This window comes from Amblyomma mixtum, chromosome 2, assembly GCF_055824585.1.
Source record: "Amblyomma mixtum isolate Tamu chromosome 2, ASM5582458v1, whole genome shotgun sequence".
NCBI classification, from domain to species: domain Eukaryota; kingdom Metazoa; phylum Arthropoda; class Arachnida; order Ixodida; family Ixodidae; genus Amblyomma; species Amblyomma mixtum.
Genome location: NC_143013.1, coordinates 81228592 through 81245870, shown reverse-complemented (window position 1 = coordinate 81245870; position 17279 = coordinate 81228592). Strand labels below are relative to the sequence as shown.

The window sequence follows — 17279 nt, the reverse complement described above, 5'->3', positions numbered from 1 at the left end:
AAATACTAAGATATAAGTAGTTGATTTTCCACACGTGTGCTAAAGGAATTCAATGATGGACTACTAACAATGGATGTGTTCATATAACGAACTGGCTACGCCATCTATATGTCAGCTAGTGCTGAATTACTCTAAATTTGCCAGAACCACGCGAAAGTTTCGTGACGATAAAGCATGAACTGGCATGAGAGGAACGCCAATCACAACGAGTGAGTTTGGTTGACACAACGCGCTGTGGTACAGCTCCGTCAACGTATCTTCGGCGCTTTCTCTTTTGAAACGTAATACCACGTGGCATTACAACACTTCGTGCTCAAAAGCAGTGAGAAAAACGATAGAGCATAGCAAAACAAACAAAAAAAAGCCAACAGTGCACAGCCATTGCTATCGCGCAGTAGCTCGCGATTCCAGCACTGATAGCTACTGCGCGGCGAGAGCAGGGATGGCGGAGAGCACCGGCGACGCAAGCTGTGAAGCCCATTTCCTGGGGCAACAGCCAGAGGAAGACCGAGAGAGGGGTAGAAGCACATGCCTCTGCGGTCAGACTACGGCGGCGGGGCGGCCGCACACGTTCTCTATCTAACTGCAAGCCAACAATGCAGCGTGCCCGTAAGCAACGTGGAAGGCTCTGAAGTCGAGTGGCGAAGTCGTTGTTAGCGGGCAGTGAGGGCAGTACTGAGTCTTTGCAGTCTCATGGGGAAAAAGAAAACTACATCGGAAACAGAACTGCACTTCTCTGACTGCAACCCAGACGTGCAGCGTGCTCGTAAGCAATGCGGAAAGTACTGCAATCTGCGCGCAAAGTCATTGTTAGCAGGCCAACAATGCTCAATGGGCGAGGTAAGGAAAGAGTCAACACCAGCAATTCCACACGGTGCCACCAATGACTTTGCAGGCAAGACACAGCAACAAAAGAGAGTTACAGAGAAGCCATCTTTTCAGTGTGCCAGTAACATATCAAGCTCACCTTGCTTGCTGAGGCTGCGGTCCAACTTCCGAGTAGTCCACCTGCTCTTCTGGAACTGTTTCAGCAACGAAAGTCCTTCAGAAGAAAAAGAAAAGAAGTGAGGGGAAATACCAGATGGCTCTCCAGCAGAGGAACAGTTCAATGCACTTGCAGATTTCTTCGTTTAAGCCTTGTGCAGTTTAACATAAAATGTTTCCCCAAGAAACCGATTGCTTTTCCGTACAATCACCAGTACAGATCACGACACTACGCTAAAAAAAAGGAGAGGCATATTCCATCGCTCAGGCAATATGTTATCAGAGTAGAGCAGCTCTGGTACTCAGCCCTGCAGGATACAGTTATTTACACTTCCTGTATATAACATCTTAGTTAATAACGTGCCGCACTAATAAACGCAGAAGGCCTGGACAAAGGAAAACTGCCTTAAAAAACTGAAAAGTGGAAAAAGATCCTTCAGACCATACTGCGGGAAAAACACAAAGCCTCACTGTTGTTTGCAAGCACTGCTTTCATACTTTTTTCTTAGTCCCAGTGACTCACCCGTAGTCACCGATACACTGTTAATTACTACCAAGTTTTGGTACAAGTAATCAGCCCATGCAGAAAATAAAGCACACTCTTAGCTGCCCCACAACCCTCATACAGGCCTCGAATGCAAAACAACAATTTAAGCAGGGATACGGCAATTAAAACTCTTTTTGCTATTTATGCATGAACTATCACCAAATTTGGCCCAGTATGTAACTTTTTGTGCACATTCTATAATTGCATTTTTTTTAAGCAAGCGGTTGCAGTAGGACACAGGGGCGCAATAAAAGACACGGACATAGAAGTAGACAGGGACGAGCGCTTCGTCCCTCGTCTACTTCTAAAGCGCTCGTCCCTGTCTACTTCTATGTCCGTGTCTTTTATTGCGCCCCTGTGTCCTCCTGAAAAGTTATGAACCAACACGCCCAAATACAAGTACTTCCGGTTGCAGTTGAGTATTTACAAGTTTCTTATGTTAACATTTTCACAAAGTCCCGTTACACGCAATAAAAAAATCAGTTTTTTTTTAAACCCTCACTACACATGAAAATAAAATTTAAACTCCAGCATGCATATATACACGATAATGCTTCTCACAAAAATAAGTTAAAAAGCTATTTCACGTATACACAGAAAAATTGAGAACTTTATTGCACTCCTCAACGTCTCAGAATTCATGCGTAAATAACAGAATCATTCTACTGTCGTTTGTTACGATATGCTGAAGGGATGAATGATAGTAAGCACAGAATGAGTGAAAGGTGAGAAAATCCACCTTAAAATTTATTCAGGAAAACTTTGCGCAGATTAACACAAGATGGATGAAAGAAACACGCACACACACACGTGTGCATGTTTGTCGTGCATTGTCGTGTGTGTGTGCGTGCGCGTTTCTCCCTGCCGTCTTGTGTTAATCTGCGCAAAGTTTTCCTGAATATGTCACTACACCAACTGGCCCAACGTTCTGCTCAACTAAAGTTTATTGCCCTATTTTCCCCACTTATCGTCTTGCTTGCTTTTCATTTTGGCCAGAGAAATGCACTGTTGCAACCAGCAGAAGGCCTGATCTCTCCTCTTTGCTGTGATACAAAATGAGCCTGCCCCGCAGTAGGAAAGCCGCGGAATCCTCGATGCGCCAAGGACACCAGACGGACAATTCACTCATTCTTCGACGACCACTATTGAAAAAAAAAAAAACGGCTGAGGCTTAACTTGGTTAAGCCTGGAGAATGCGAAGCATCATCGTGTCGCGTAATTTGGAGGCGCACAACCACAGCGACAGCGCAAGGTGGGCCCCCGTTTCTCCACTGTCGTGACGTCATTGTGTCACGTGGTGTGACGTCATGTATCACGTGATTTGGAGGCGCACAACCACAGCGACGGCACGAGGTGGGCCCCCCTTTCTCTACTGTCGTGACGTCATCGTGTCACGTGGTGTGACGTCATGTATCACGTGATTTGGAGGCGCATAACCACGGTGAAGGGCTGAAGTGGTAGCTAAAGTAGTATGCTTCGCATAAAAAGCCATTCTCTAACTTTCAACTGCATATATCAATATATTTTTTTGAGACGAGATAGATGAAGGCCCAAGGATGAGGAACTGAAAATTCCGACCAAATTGGCTATTTTATTTGCCACACGCCCCCCATAAGTTTGCAGCACCTCTCCTTCCTTGCCTGGCGCTGATTGCAGATTCTGCAGGCTATCACTTACAATGTACACACAGTTTGCTGCACACGTCAGATTCATATGTAAAGTGTGGGGGCATTGCTGAAGTCAACACACGAACCAAGATCCACGACAGCTGCTGGTGGCTGATATTGCATTACCCTGACACCAGCAACAAACACTCAATGTGCCACATGTTTTCAATACAATTCTAGTTTCGCTAAAAGCTAAGCAACCCAAGTGAGCCTTGTAGCGAGGTAAGCATTATCATGCAGTGCAAATGATGGTTACCTCGCAGTGCTCTTCCTTGCTCGAGATGGTGTTCTGCCTGCCCTCGAAGGTGCTGGTGATGATGCAACGTTCTTGTCTGGGTTCTCCTTGCTGCTGACATGGAAGGAGTAAAACAAAGAAGCCGCTCACCCAAGGTTATCACAGCTAAGCTACTGGTTATAGCGCACTATTCCACACCACACATGACAAAGAGAGACACGCATCAAACGAAGCGCAAACTCATGACTGTTGATTACATACTGTTGATTACACTTGTCCTTTTGTACAATTTCAGCACATGCTTCGTCCAGGTTTTATCATGATGAAGCATGTGTCACTGCACCTCTATCGGTGCTTGATCAGTGCAATTCTTGATTAGTGCTATTAGTTCCTGATTAGTGCTAGTAAGATGCAAAACCAACTAGCCTCTGTTCTAGCACAGCTAAACTCTGCTAAATAAAGATAGAGGGGAGAGGGGAAGAAAGATTCTGAGGAGTGCAGGGTACCATTACAGTGCAATGTGTTTCTTGCAATGATCTTTTTCATTTGCATGTTTTTCCAGTAAGCTGTCGTCTATATGTCAGCTAGTGCTGAGCTACTCGAATTTGGCAGAACCACGTGAAAGTTTCATGACGATAAAGCACGAACTGCCATGAGAGGAGTGCCGATCACAACGAGTGACCGTGGTTGACACAACGCACCGTGCTACCGCTCTGTCGGCTTATCTCCCGCACTTTCTCGTTTAAAAGGTCATACCATGTGGCACTACAACAGTTCGTGCTCAAAAGCAGCGAGAAACGATAGGGCAGAGAAAAAAAATGCCGACGATTACATTACTTCCTAGTGCAAAATTTAAGCACAGCTCATCAGCTGTTTCAGCTTTTCGAGAGACTGAGGCGAAGAATTTGAGCAAGACATGTATGTACAATTACAGACAACTTGTTATTTTTCACACATATTCCTTCTTCAAGAAACACTCCACTAACAGTTCTTGATTGTCATGAAGGAAGCTTTGTGGACGGAGAAATAGATGGATATATGCTCGACTTGCTGCACCAATGCCTGGTTCTCAAAGACGAGGTCTGCGCAAGTATTTCGCGAGGTTGTCACTGCCGTAGGAGGTGTTACAAGCGAGAGGAACAGGATGTTCTCCCGCATAAGTGGCTAGAAATTCCTGCTCTTCTTTATATCTCCACTAAAGTCCCCACCCACTCTGCCACCCTGGCAGGTGGCAGCATTTCTGGCACAACGTTGTCAATGCCAAAGCATGAAGCCCACATCTCATCACTACCACCACGTAGCTTAAAGCACAATTGAGGTGCCCACTGTTCCAAGAGGGCAGTTATGCGCCTCCCCTCTGGCTCAGGTGTCCACCAAGTATGTGAGACAGACACTGCGCATTTCCTTTCCTCAAAAACGAATTTACAAATTTTACCCTCTGCTTTCCAAGCCCCGCCTTACTGGTTTCGCAGCTGTGAGAGATACTGCGCATTTCCTTTCTTCAAAAAAATACCGAAGACACTTCGGAAATTCTAAAGTGTGCTTGGTGAAAGCCTCGTGGTCCACCCACTGCCGCTTCCCTGAACCGCTTGGCGTGGAATCACTGGGCCGCTGCTTCGGAGCCATGCGTCTCACTCACTCGACTGCAACAAGACAAGATGTCTAGCGAAGGAGCGGTGGTGTAGCTGCCACCGCTAACGCGCGCGTGCGCTCGTTCTACCACTACTGTTTGACGTCACGGTTGCCATGCAGTGCTGCGCACCCCACTGGCGTGCTGGTTGCTAAGGAGGGGAGGAGGTTGCACTTTTACTTTCTCCTTTCCAAGCTCCCGCTCCATTGTTTTCACAGCTTAAAGGGTGCCCACTGCTGGTTACAACGGACAACGGCGACAGTGATGGCAATGGTGTCGGCGACACCGCGAAACGCAGAATATGATGCCTAAGAGCTGTGTTCTAAAAAAACGAAACCATCGTGCGGTTGCTCGCGCGATTCTGGCGCCGATAGCTACTGTGCGTCGGGAGCAGGAACGACGTAGAGCACCGGCGACACAAGGTGTGAAGTCCATTCCTGGAGCAACAGCCAGGGGAAGACCGAGAGAGGGGCAGAAGCACATGCCTCTGGGGTCGGTCTACAGCGACGCTGCGGCCGCACACACTCTCTATCTAATTGCAAGCCAATGATGCAGCACGCCCGTAGGCAACGTGAAAGGCTCTGGCGTCGAGTGGCAAAGTCGTCGTTAGCGGGCAGTGAGGGCAGTACTGAGTCTTTACAGCACGTTAAAAAAGTGCCGTCTCATGGGGAAAAAGAAAACTGCATGGGAAACAAAACTTCACTTCTTTGACTACATGCCAGATGCGCAGTGTGCTCGTAAGCAATGCGGAAAGTACTGCAATCTGTGCGCAAAGTCATTGTTAGCAGGCCAACAATGCTCAATGGGCGAGGAAAGGAAAATGTTAAGACCAGCAATTCCACACAGTGCCACCAATTACTTTGCAGGCAAAACACAGCAATAAAAGAGAGTTAGAGAGAAGCCATCTTTTCAGTGTGCCAGTAACATATCAAGCTCACCTTGCTTGCTGAGGCTGCGGTCCAACTTCCGAGTAGTCCATCTGCTCTTCTGGAACTGTTTCAGCAACGAAAGGCCTTCAGAAGAAAAAGAAAAGAAGTGAGGAGAAATACTGGATGGCTCTCCAGCAGAGGAACAGTTCAATGCACATGCAGATTTCCTTGTTTAAGCCTTGTGCAGTTTAACATAAAATGTTTCCCCAAGAAACCGATTGCTTTTCCGTACAATCACCAGTACAGATCACGACACTACGCTAAAAAAAAGGAGAGGCATATTCCATCGCTCAGGCAATATGTTATCAGAGTAGAGCAGCTCTGGTACTCAGCCCTGCAGGATACAGGTATTTACACTTCCTGTATATAACATCTTAGTTAATAACGTGCCGCACTAATAAACGCAGAATGCCTGGACAAAGGAAAACTGCCTTAAAAAACTGAAAAGTGGAAAAAGATCCTTCAGACCATACTGCGGGAAAAACACAAAGCCTCACTGTTGTTTGCAAGCACTTCTTTCATACTTTTTTTCTTAGTCCCAGTGACTCACCCGTAGTCACCGATACACTGTTAATTACTACAGTTTTGGTACAAGTAATAAGCCCATGCAGAAAATAAAGCACACTCTTAGCTGCCCCACAACCCTCATACTGGCCTCGAATGCAAAACAACAATTTAAGCAGGGATACGACAATTAAAACTCTTTTTGCTATTTATGCATGAACTATCACCAAATTTGGCCCAGTATGTAACTTTTTGTGCACATTCTACAATTGCATTTTTTTTAAGCAAGCGGTTGCAGTTGCTGAGTATTTACAAGTTTCTTATGTCAGCATGTTCACAAAGTGCCGTCACATGCAACAAAGAAATCAGTTCTTTTTTTTAGACCCTAAGTACTCATGAGAATAAAATTTAAACTCCAGCATGCATATACACACGGTAATGCTTCTCAGAAAAATAACTTGAAAAACTATTTCACATACACATAGAAGAATCGAGAACTTTATTGCACTCCTCAACGTCTCAGAATTCATGCGTAAATAACAGAATCATTCTACTGTCGTTTGTTACAATATACTGAAGGGATGAATGATAGCAAGCACAGAATGAGTGAAAGGTGAGAAAATCCACCTTAAAATTTATTCAGGAAAACTCTGCGCAGATTAACACAAGACGGGAGGGAGAAACACGCACACACACACACGTGTGTGCATGTTTGTCGTGCGTTGTCGTGTGTGTGTGTGCGTGTTTCTCCCTCCCGTCTTGTGTTAATCTGCGCAGAGTTTTCCTGAATATGTCACTACACCAACTGGCCCAACGTTATGCTCAACTAAAGTTCATTACCCTATTTGCCTCACTTATCGTCTTGGTTGCTTTTCATTGTGGCCAGAGAAATGCACTGTTGCAACCAGCAGAAGGCCTGATCTCTCCTCTTTGCTGTGATACAAAATGAGCCCGCCCCACCGTAGGAAAGCCGTGGAATCCTCGATGCGCCAAGGACACCAGACGCACAATTCACTCATTCTTCGACGACCAATATTTAAAAAAAAAAGCCATTCTCCAACTTTCAACTGCATATATCACCATATTTTTTTTTTAGACGAGATAGACGAAGGCCCAAGGATCAAGAAAGAAATAAACTGAGGAGCTGAAAATTCCGACCAAATTGGCTATTTTATTTGCCACACGCCCCCCATAAGTCTCCGGCACCTCTCCTTCCTTGCATGGCGCTGATTGCAGATTCTGCAGGCTATCGTTTACTATGTACACACAGCTTGCTGCACACGTCAGATTCATCTGTAAAGTGCGGGGGGCATTGCTGAAGTCAACACGCGAACCAAGATCCATGACAGTTGCTGGTGGCTGAATTTGCATTACCCTCAGACCAGCAGAGTGGCCATGCAAACAGCTGCAAGAAACACTCAACGTGCCACATGTTTTCAATACAATTCTAGTTTCGCTAAAGGCTAAGCAACCCAAGTGAGCATTGTCACCGCAGCGAGGTAAGCATTATTACGCAGTGCAATTGATGGTTACCTCGCAGTGCTCTTCCTTGCTCGAGATGGTGTTCTGCCTGCCCTCGAAGGTGCTGGTGATGATGCAACATTTTTGTTTGGGCTCTCCTTGCTGCTGACAAGGAAAGAGATAACAAAGAAGCCGCTCACCTGAGGTTATCACAGCCAAGCTACTGGTTATAGCGCACTATTCCACACCACACACGACAGACAAAGAAACACGCGCATCAAACGAAGCGCAAACTCATGACTGTTTATTAGACATGAAACACCTGTCCTTTTATAAAATCTCAGCACATACTGCGTCCACGTTTTATCATGACGAAGCATGTGTCACTGCACCTCTATCGGTGCTTGATCAGTGCTATTCTTGATTAGTGCTATTAGTTCCTGATTAGTGCTAGTAAGATGCAAAACCAACTAGCCTCTGTTCTAGCATAGCTAAGCTCTGCTAAGTAAAGGTAGAAGGGAGAGGGGAAGAAAGATTGTGAGGAGTGCAGGGTACCATTACAGTGCAATGTGTTTCTTGCAATGATCTTTTTCATTTGTGTTTTTCCAGTAAGCTGTCGTCTATATGTCAGCTAGTGCTGAGTTACTCGAATTTGGCAGAACCACGTGAAAGTTTCATGACGATAAAGCACGAACTGCCATGAGAGGAATGCCGATCACAACGAGTGACCGTAGTTGACACAACGCGCCGTGCTACAGCTCTGTCGGCTTATCTCCCATGCTTTCTCGTTTAAAAGGTCATACCATGTGGCACTACAACAGTTCGTGCTCAAAAGCAGCGAGAAACAATAGGGCACAGAAAAAAAAAAAGCCGACGATTACATTACTTTCTAATGCAAAATTTAAGCGCAGCTCATCAGCTGTTTCAGCTTTTCGAGAGACTGAGGCGAAGAATTTGAGCAAGACATGTATGTACAATTACAGACAACTTGTTATTTTTCATACATATTCCTTCTTCAAGAAACACTCCACTAACAGTTCTTGATTGTCATGAAGGAAGCTTTGTGGACGGAGAAATAGATGAATATATGCTTGACTTGCTGCACCAATGCCTGGTTCTCAAATATGAGGTCTGCGCAAGTATTTCGCGAGGTTGCCACAGCTATGGGAGCCGTTACAAGCGAGAGGAACAGGATGTTCTCCCGCATAAGTGGCTAGAAATTCCTGCTCTTCTTTATATCTCCACTAAAGTCCCCACCCACTCTGCCACCCTGGCAGGTGGCAGCATTTCTGGCACAACGTTGTCAATGCCAAAGCATGCAGCCCACACTCATCACTATCCCCACATAGCTTAAAGCATGCAGCCTACACCTCATCACTACCACCACATAGCTTAAAGCACGACTGCGGTGTCCACTGTTCCAAGAGGGCAGTTATGCACCTCCCCTCTGGCTCAGGTGTCCACCAAGTATGTGAGACAGACACTGTGCATTTCCTTTCCTCAAAAACGAATTTACAAATTTTACCCTCTGCTTTCCAAGCCCCGCCTTACTGGTTTCGCAGCTGTGGGAGATACTGCGCATTTCCTTTCTTCAAAAAAATACCGAACACACTTCGGAAATTCTAAAGTGTGCTTGGTGAAAGTCTCGTGGTCAACCCACTGCCGCTTCCCCGAACCCCTCGGCGTGGAATCACTGGGCCGCTTCAAAGCCATGCTTCTCACTCACTCGACTGCAAGGAGACGAGAGACGTCCGGCGAAGGAGCGGAGGTGTAGCTGCCACCACTGACGCATGCGCGCACGTTCTACCACTACTGTGTGACGTCACGGTTGCTATGCAGTGCTGCGCCCCCCACTGGAGCGCCGGTTGCAAAGGAGGGGAGGAGGTTGCGCTTTTACTTTCTCCTTTCCAAGCTCCAGCTCCATTGCTTTCACAGCTTAAAGGGTGCCCACTGCTGGTTACAACGGACAACGGTAACGGCGACAGTGATGGCAATGGTGGCAGCGACACTGCGAAATGCAGAATAGGATGCCTAAGAGCTGCGTTGTAAAAAAAACAAAACCATCGTGCGGTTGCTCGCGCGATTCTGGCGCCGATAGCTACTGTGCGTTGGGAGCAGGAACGATGTAGAGCACCGGCAACACAAGGTGTGAAGTCCATTCCTGGGGCAACAGCCAGGGGAAGACCGAGAGAGGGGCAGAAGCACATGCCTCTGGGGTCGGTCTACAGCGACGCTGCAGCCGCACACATTCTCTATCTAACTGCAAGCCAATGACGCAGCACGCCCGTAGGCAACGTGAAAGGCTCTGGCGTCGAGTGGCAAAGTCGTCGTTAGCGAGCAGTGAGGGCAGTACCGAGTCTTTGCAGCACGTTAAAAAAGTGCCGCTCATGGGGGAAAAAAAAAACTGCATTGGAAACAGAACTGCACTTCTCTGACTGCAATCCAGACGTGCAGCGAGCTCGTAAGCAATGCGGAAAGTACTGCAATCTGTGCGCAACGTCATTGTTAGCAGGCCAACAATGCTCAATAGGCGAGGAAAGGAAAATGTTAACACCAGCAATTCCATACGGTGCCACCAATTACTTTGCAGGCAAAACACAGCAATAAGAGAGAGTTACAGAGAAGCCATCTTTTCAGTGTGCCAGTAACATATCAAGCTCACCTTGCTTGCTGAGGCTGCGGTACAACTTCCGAGTAGTCCATCTGCTCTTCTGGAACTGTTTCAGCAAGGGGAGGCCTTCAGAAGGAAAAGAAAAGAAGTGAGGGGAAATACCAGATGGTTCTCCAGCAGAGGAACAGTTCAATGCACATGCAGATTTCCTTGTTTAAGCCTTGTGTCGTTTAACATAAAATGTTTTCCCAGGAAGCAGATTGCTTTTCCGTACAATCACCAGTACAGACCACGACACTATGCCAAAAAAAAAAAAAAGGAGAGGCATATTCCATTGCTCAGGCAATATGTTATCAGATGGATGATTTATGGGGGTTTAACGTCCCAAAGCGACTAAGGCTATGAGAGATGCCGTAGTGGAGGGCTCCGGAAATTTCGACCACCTGGGGTTCTTTAACGTGCACTGGCATCGCACAGTACACGGGCCTCTAGAATTTCTCCTCCAAAGAAATTCAACCGCCGCGGCCGGGATCGAACCCGCATCTTTCGGGCCAGCAGCCGAGCACCATAACCACTGAGCCACCGCGGCAACTAATATGTTATCAGAGTACAGCAGCTGTGGTACTCAGCCTTGCAGGATACAGGTATTTATATTTCCCGTTTCTGCCACACTAATAAACACAGAAAGTCTGACGAAAGAAAAAAGAAAATCTAAAGTGCAAAAGGATCCTTCAGACCACATTGCGGGAAAAACACAAAGCCTCACTGTTGTTTGCAAGCATTGCTTTCATACTTTTTTCTTAGTCCCAGTGACTCACCCGTATAAAACTCAATTAAACTCTTTTTGCTATTTAGGCATGAACTGTCACCAAATTTGGCCCAGTATGCAACTTTTTATGCGCAATCTATACCTGCATTTATTTTTTTTTAAGCAAGCTGTTACAGTTATTGAGTATTTACCATTAACAACTTTGCAAAGTCATTCCTTGGGCACTGATTAACTTAAGAGAAAGTGCACAAGTTTTTTATGTTAGCGTGTTCACGAAGTCCCGTTAGTGAACACGCTAACACAAAAAACTTGTCGCGTTACATGCAATAAAAAAAGTTTTCTTTAGACCCTCAGTACACATGACAATAAAATTTGAACTCCAGCATGCATATATACACGGTAATGCTTCCCACAAAAATAACTTGAAAAAGTATTTCACGTATACATAGAAGAATCGAGAAATTTATTGCACTCCTCAACGTCTCAGGATTCATGCGTAAATAACAGAATCATTCTACTGTGATTTGTTACGATATGCTGGAGGGATGAATGATAGCAAGCACAGAATGAGTGAAAGCTGAGAAAATTAACCTTGAAGTTTATAACAGTATTTTCCTCGTTTCTCGCCTTGCTTGCTTTTGATTTTGGCCAGAGTAATGCGCCACTGCAACCAGCAGAAGGTCTGATCTCTCCTCTTTGTTGTGATACAAAATAACTATGCTTAGCCACAGGAAAGCCGCGGAATCCTCAACGCGGCAATGACACCAGACGCACAATTCACTTAATTTTCTACGACCACTGCGATGGCTCGGTGGTTATGGCGCTCAGCTGCTGACCCGAAAGACGCGGGTTCAATCCCGGCCGCAGCGGTCGAATTACAATGGAGGCGAAATTTTAGAGGCCCGTGTACTGTGCGATGTCAGTGCAGTTAAAGAATCCCAGGTGGTCAAAATTTCCGAAGTCCTTCACTACGGCGTCTCTCATAGCCTGAGTCGCTTTAAGATGTTTACCCCCATAAACCAAACCACTAACAATAAAAAGAGAGTCATTCTCTAAATTTCTACAACCTATATCACTTTACTTTTTTGAGATGAGATAGATGAAGACCCAAGGTTCAAGAAAAAAAATAATAAATTGAGAAATTGAAAATTCCGACCAAGGGCCACACGCCCCCCCTCCTCTTCATAAGTTGGCGGCACCTCCCCTTTCTTGCCTAGCACTGACTATCACTTACTATGTACACACAGGTTGCTGCACACGTCAGATTCATCTGTAAAGTGTGGGGGCATAACACGCGAACAAAGATTCACGACAGCTGCTGGTGGCTGAATTTGCATTACCCTCAGACCGGCAGAGTGGGCATACAGAGCTGCAACCAACACTCAATGTGCCACATGTTTTCAATACAATTCTAGTTTCGCTAAAAGCTAAGCAACCCAAGTGAGCATTGTAGCGAGGCAAGCATTATCATGCAGTGCAAATGATTGTTACCTCGCAGTGCTCTTCCTTGCTCGAGATGGTGTTCTGCCTGCCCTCGAAGGTGCTGGTGATGATGCAACATTTTTGTTTGGGTTCTCCTTGCTGCTGACAGGGAAAGAGGTAACAAAGAAGCCGCTCACCTAAGGTTATCACAGCTAAGCTACTGGTTATAGCGCACTATTCCACACCACACATGACAAAGAAAGACACGCATCAAACGAAGCACAAACTCATGACTGTTGATTACACTTGTCCTTTTGTACAATTTCAGCACATGCTGCGTCCAGGTTTTATCACGATGAAGCATGTGTCACTGCACCTCTATCGGTTATTGATCAGTGCAATTCCTGATTAGTGCCAGTAAGATGCAAAACCAACTAGCCTCTGTTCTAGCACAGCTAAGCTCTGCTAAGTAAAGGTAGAGGGGAGAGTGAAAGGTAAGAGATTCTGAGGAGCACATGGTACCATTACAGTGCAATGTGTTTCTTGCAATGATCTTTTTCATTTGTATGTTTTTCCAGTAAGCTCTCCTATGAACAGAAACAGATACTGCTGAACAACAGTACTTATACCAAGGTGCCTTTACTTTCCTTTTCAATGTTCCGAATTTCTATTCAGGTTTTCCGCGCAAACTTTGCCACAGACTCCTCACAGGAATGCCTAGCATCCACTGAAAAAAATATTCTGAACTGCAGGACTTGCATTACGCCCTCATGGCAGCTGCATAAAAAATCTCCATCATTAACCCAACCCAAGTATGCTTTACCGCCAAAGACGCATGGGCTCCTGATTTTACCATAAGTGGATGGTCATACAACCCACTCCGAATTCTGACAGGTCGTTAAACCAACACCCCTTCCCGACAGCCTTTAATAAGAAAGCATGTCACTCACATGACTGTCAAGGCCTCGTTTCGGCTTGCAGTGGACACAATTGTGAAGCCCCCATCATAATCAAACCTGAAACGACGTTCCAAAAGCATAACACAAAATGCCTTTTAGTTGCACAATCAACTCTCAATTAATCTCAAAGAGAACATAAATTTGTTTAAATTGCACGAAATTCAAATTAAGGGTGCTCTTTCATGCATATTTGATGCTGACTGGACCAAGGCATCAGTTCGAACCAACGAGACACCACAGTACAGGACTGCCTGAGGCAGGAGGCAGATGAAATATGGTTCCATGCACACACCCGCACTCAAAATATGCGAGTCAGGCAAAATGAAAGCGCTTATGAGAGCCTTGCGACCTGCGCTCCTGTCCACCCTAGAGCTAGACATGGCTAACGAACATCATCACAACAGTGGTGATGATGGGCGTAACTGGGCGTAAATGCGAGGTGCTTGCATATGAAGCCCACATAATGTTTCTCAGTTCTGTTCCAAGATACAGTAATCCCTCGTTATAACGAAGTCAGCGGGATGGCGGAAAAATTCGTTATAAGCGATAATTCGATATAAGCGACCGCTCGAAAAAGCTAAAACAGTGGAGATTTAATCGCGCCACAGCTGCGAGGAAGCTGGTGGATGACGCCGCGCGGCGTCCCCTAGCTGCGGCGGTTGCTAGGCAACGGCTCAAGGTCGGTCTCCGTGCCTCCTCGGAGCACTGCCACAGCGCAATCGCAAGTTCGTGGCCAATGTAGCTTTTGCTACAAAATTTGCTCGTAGCACATTTGTTACTTCTACCGGCAACTCAGTATTGGTCAGCGATCCTCACAGATGATACAGTTTTCAAATTTCTAAAGAGTGGAGCTTTCGGCAACGACGCCGCCTGCAGGAACGCCGGGTGACAAACTGCGCGCTTCTCCCTGACTGCCCTGGTCGCTACTAAGCCTAGCCGGTTTCGCATCGACGCCGCGGCTGTTAGCGCTTCGGTACTGGACAGCACTCAAAGGCGCTACACTCGGCACCCCTTTACTGTCAACTAGTCCCATAATAAAAGATACGTTAGATTTCCGCAACGCCTGCCTTCAGCAACGGAGCTAGCAGACGCCGGCGGCCGGCGTCAAGGCTGGCAGGCCACGGCCGGTCTCGACGTGCGCGATGGAGCGAGCGAGCGCGTTGAGACCGGCCTTGGGCAGGCTGGCCCGGCTCAAAGGAGCGCGCCCTACGTCATCATGACGCTGCCGCTCTCCGCGCTCGCATTGGCTCCCACTTCCCGTCGTTGCGTTTGCCGCGAGCGGCCCGCCGTTGACATCTAGCAGGTTGGACGCAGGCGGCGAGCTGCGATCGGACGCTGCGGCGCCGTTCGCAACTTCGCGCCGCGGTGAATCGCGCTCGCTTTTCTTTCCACGCATTTAGACCGTTTGTCTAGTCGAATGGCGCGAATCGAGCATGACCGGCCACTTTTCCGCATCCAAAACACTGCGGTTTTCTGGCATCGCAAAGCACGAGGAAAACTCTATTTTCGTGTGGATTCTGTCACGGGGAACACCAGGAATGCGCTTCCGACCGAGATTAACGGTTCGGGCGCAGTGCACCGTGGAATTTGGTCCCGCTGAGCAGGGGACACTCGGCACTCCCTTGGTGCCCGTTACTAGGCAGGTCATCGATCATGGGTTTGGTACTTTTGTGGCCTGTTCTATGCCTGCATGAGTCTAATTCGTAGGCGGTATTAATTTGGCACTGCATGCGCAAAGGGTCGCCGTCACGACGCCGCCACGGCGGCGATGCCTACGCTCGGCGGCGGCGATGCCTCCGCTCGCCACTTCGCTCTAAGCGGGTCAAGCTCTTCGTGCGCTTCGAGTAATGCGGCTTAAAAGGCATGCGTTTGGGTCGGGACCGGAAGAAATTTCGAATAAAGCGATATTTCGAGTAAAGTGATTTCGTTATAACGAGGGATTACTGTATTTAAGGTGCTCCTGCATAGCCAATGCATTAAGGAGTGAGATGTGCCCCGCAGACAATGAGAAAATTCTGCGGAAGCCTCCTCGTTCTGCTGCAGTGGCCCCCTTTCACAAGCTGACAGCACACTGACAAAAATCCGTGGTTACAGGCTGTAGACCCACAGCACTAACCATTCTGCCAAACTATGCACTCCGAACTCGGAGACACACATAGCCTAGAAGCATTTTCAAAGCCCTTACCCATACCATTACACATAAAAAGTGAAGGCACTTCCCACAAAGAGGAGAAACTGCTCTAGAGCTCTAGGCACTGCTATAGCAGCTGTTATCATATACAGTAGCCGACCGATATTTCGGACTCCAATAATTCGGACTAGCGCAATATTTCGGACTTCGCTGAGGAACCGTCGCGCACCTCATAGGAATGTGTACATTTTCACGACCGATATTTCGGACTTTGTGGAGTCTAAAAGTTCGAATTTTCGGACTAAAAAAGCCACCGACAATATTGTGATGATCGTTTTTCAACCGAAAGTTCGTTATTTCGGCCTAATATAGACGCGAGCGGGCATCGCTGTCACAACCAACCCGTTTGCCGCCACCGCGAAAGGCGCCATCTTGGATTTAAACGGAATCGGACTGGCTTGGATAGGCTTGGCTATTTGTTCTCCACCGTTGCTATTCGAGATAAGATGCTCTCCATTGCCATCGAGATGCCCTACAAAGGGCGCGCGATCCATGGAGGAAAAAAAACTGAGGAGGGAGCGGCCGGCGACAACCTTGAAGCCTAGTCTTAACAAGATATAGTAAAAAAAAAGAAAGTGTGTCCTCCCGTGATCGCACCACGTGATAGCGTGCGGTAAAACCTAGCCCCGCGGCGCGCGCGCATGCGCAGATTAGAGCGGCAGACTGACTAGATCAACCTCCTTGCTGTAGACGCCCGCGCCGCGGGTCGCACATACGCGCGCACTAAAACATACCAGAATCAAAACATAAAGGACAGACTCGGAGAGCGAAAAACTGAGGGAGAAAACGGCTTCGTAAACACTCGGCTTGCGAACGCTGGCCGCGTGACGTCACGCTCCCTCAGTTTTTTTTACTGCATGACGCGATCCCATGGAAAACGAACAGTATAGCGGAACAGCTGCAGCACCCCCCCCACGCGGCGCGCAGAGAGGGGGGGGGGGGGTCGGAGGCGCCCGCTTCCGCTCGCGTCTTCCCGTGGGTTACCCATGGGTTAGCTCGGTCTTTGTGAACGTCACTGCCTCATGCAAACTGACTGTTCTTGCTTCGTGCAGCGAGTGCATTCATTCGCCGCAAGACCGCGGCCGCGTCGCACTGTCTGGTATCATGGTGTGATAGGGTGCGGGCATGAGGAAAGCACGGCTACGACTCAGACAGTCTAATATTATCGCATGTAGGCCCGAACATGGGGAGCGATGATTTTCGCGATTTTGAAAGCTGTTTTTTCGCAGAATTGTTTATTTTTTTAAGTTCACGGATTTTTCGGACTGTTCGATTATTCGGACCATTTTCCGGGTCCCGCCGAGTCCGAAAAATCGGTCAGCGACTGTAATCATATAAGGGCTAAAAAATGCATACACAATAAATCAAGA

General features: G+C 47.2%; 1 protein-coding gene across 11 annotated transcripts in view; it reads right to left on the bottom strand.

The window, feature by feature from the left end:
* The window catches only part of LOC149359882 (uncharacterized), a 53879-nt gene that overhangs the window by 16217 nt on the left and 20383 nt on the right, over positions 1-17279 (bottom strand). For 8 of the 11 annotated variants that reach the window (XM_089572006.1, XM_089572010.1, XM_089572012.1 and 5 more), the window contains 7 exons: positions 13710-13775; positions 12829-12921; positions 10620-10694; positions 8030-8122; positions 6002-6076; positions 3455-3547; positions 968-1042 (listed from right to left, as the gene is read on the bottom strand). In XM_089572006.1, the coding sequence (XP_089428132.1) occupies positions 968-1042; positions 3455-3547; positions 6002-6076; positions 8030-8122; positions 10620-10694; positions 12829-12921; positions 13710-13775 (570 nt within the window). The remainder of the gene's footprint in view (positions 1-967; positions 1043-3454; positions 3548-6001; positions 6077-8029; positions 8123-10619; positions 10695-12828; positions 12922-13709; positions 13776-17279) is intronic. The other 3 variants (XM_089572008.1, XM_089572009.1, XM_089572007.1) reach the window with 3 other exon arrangements.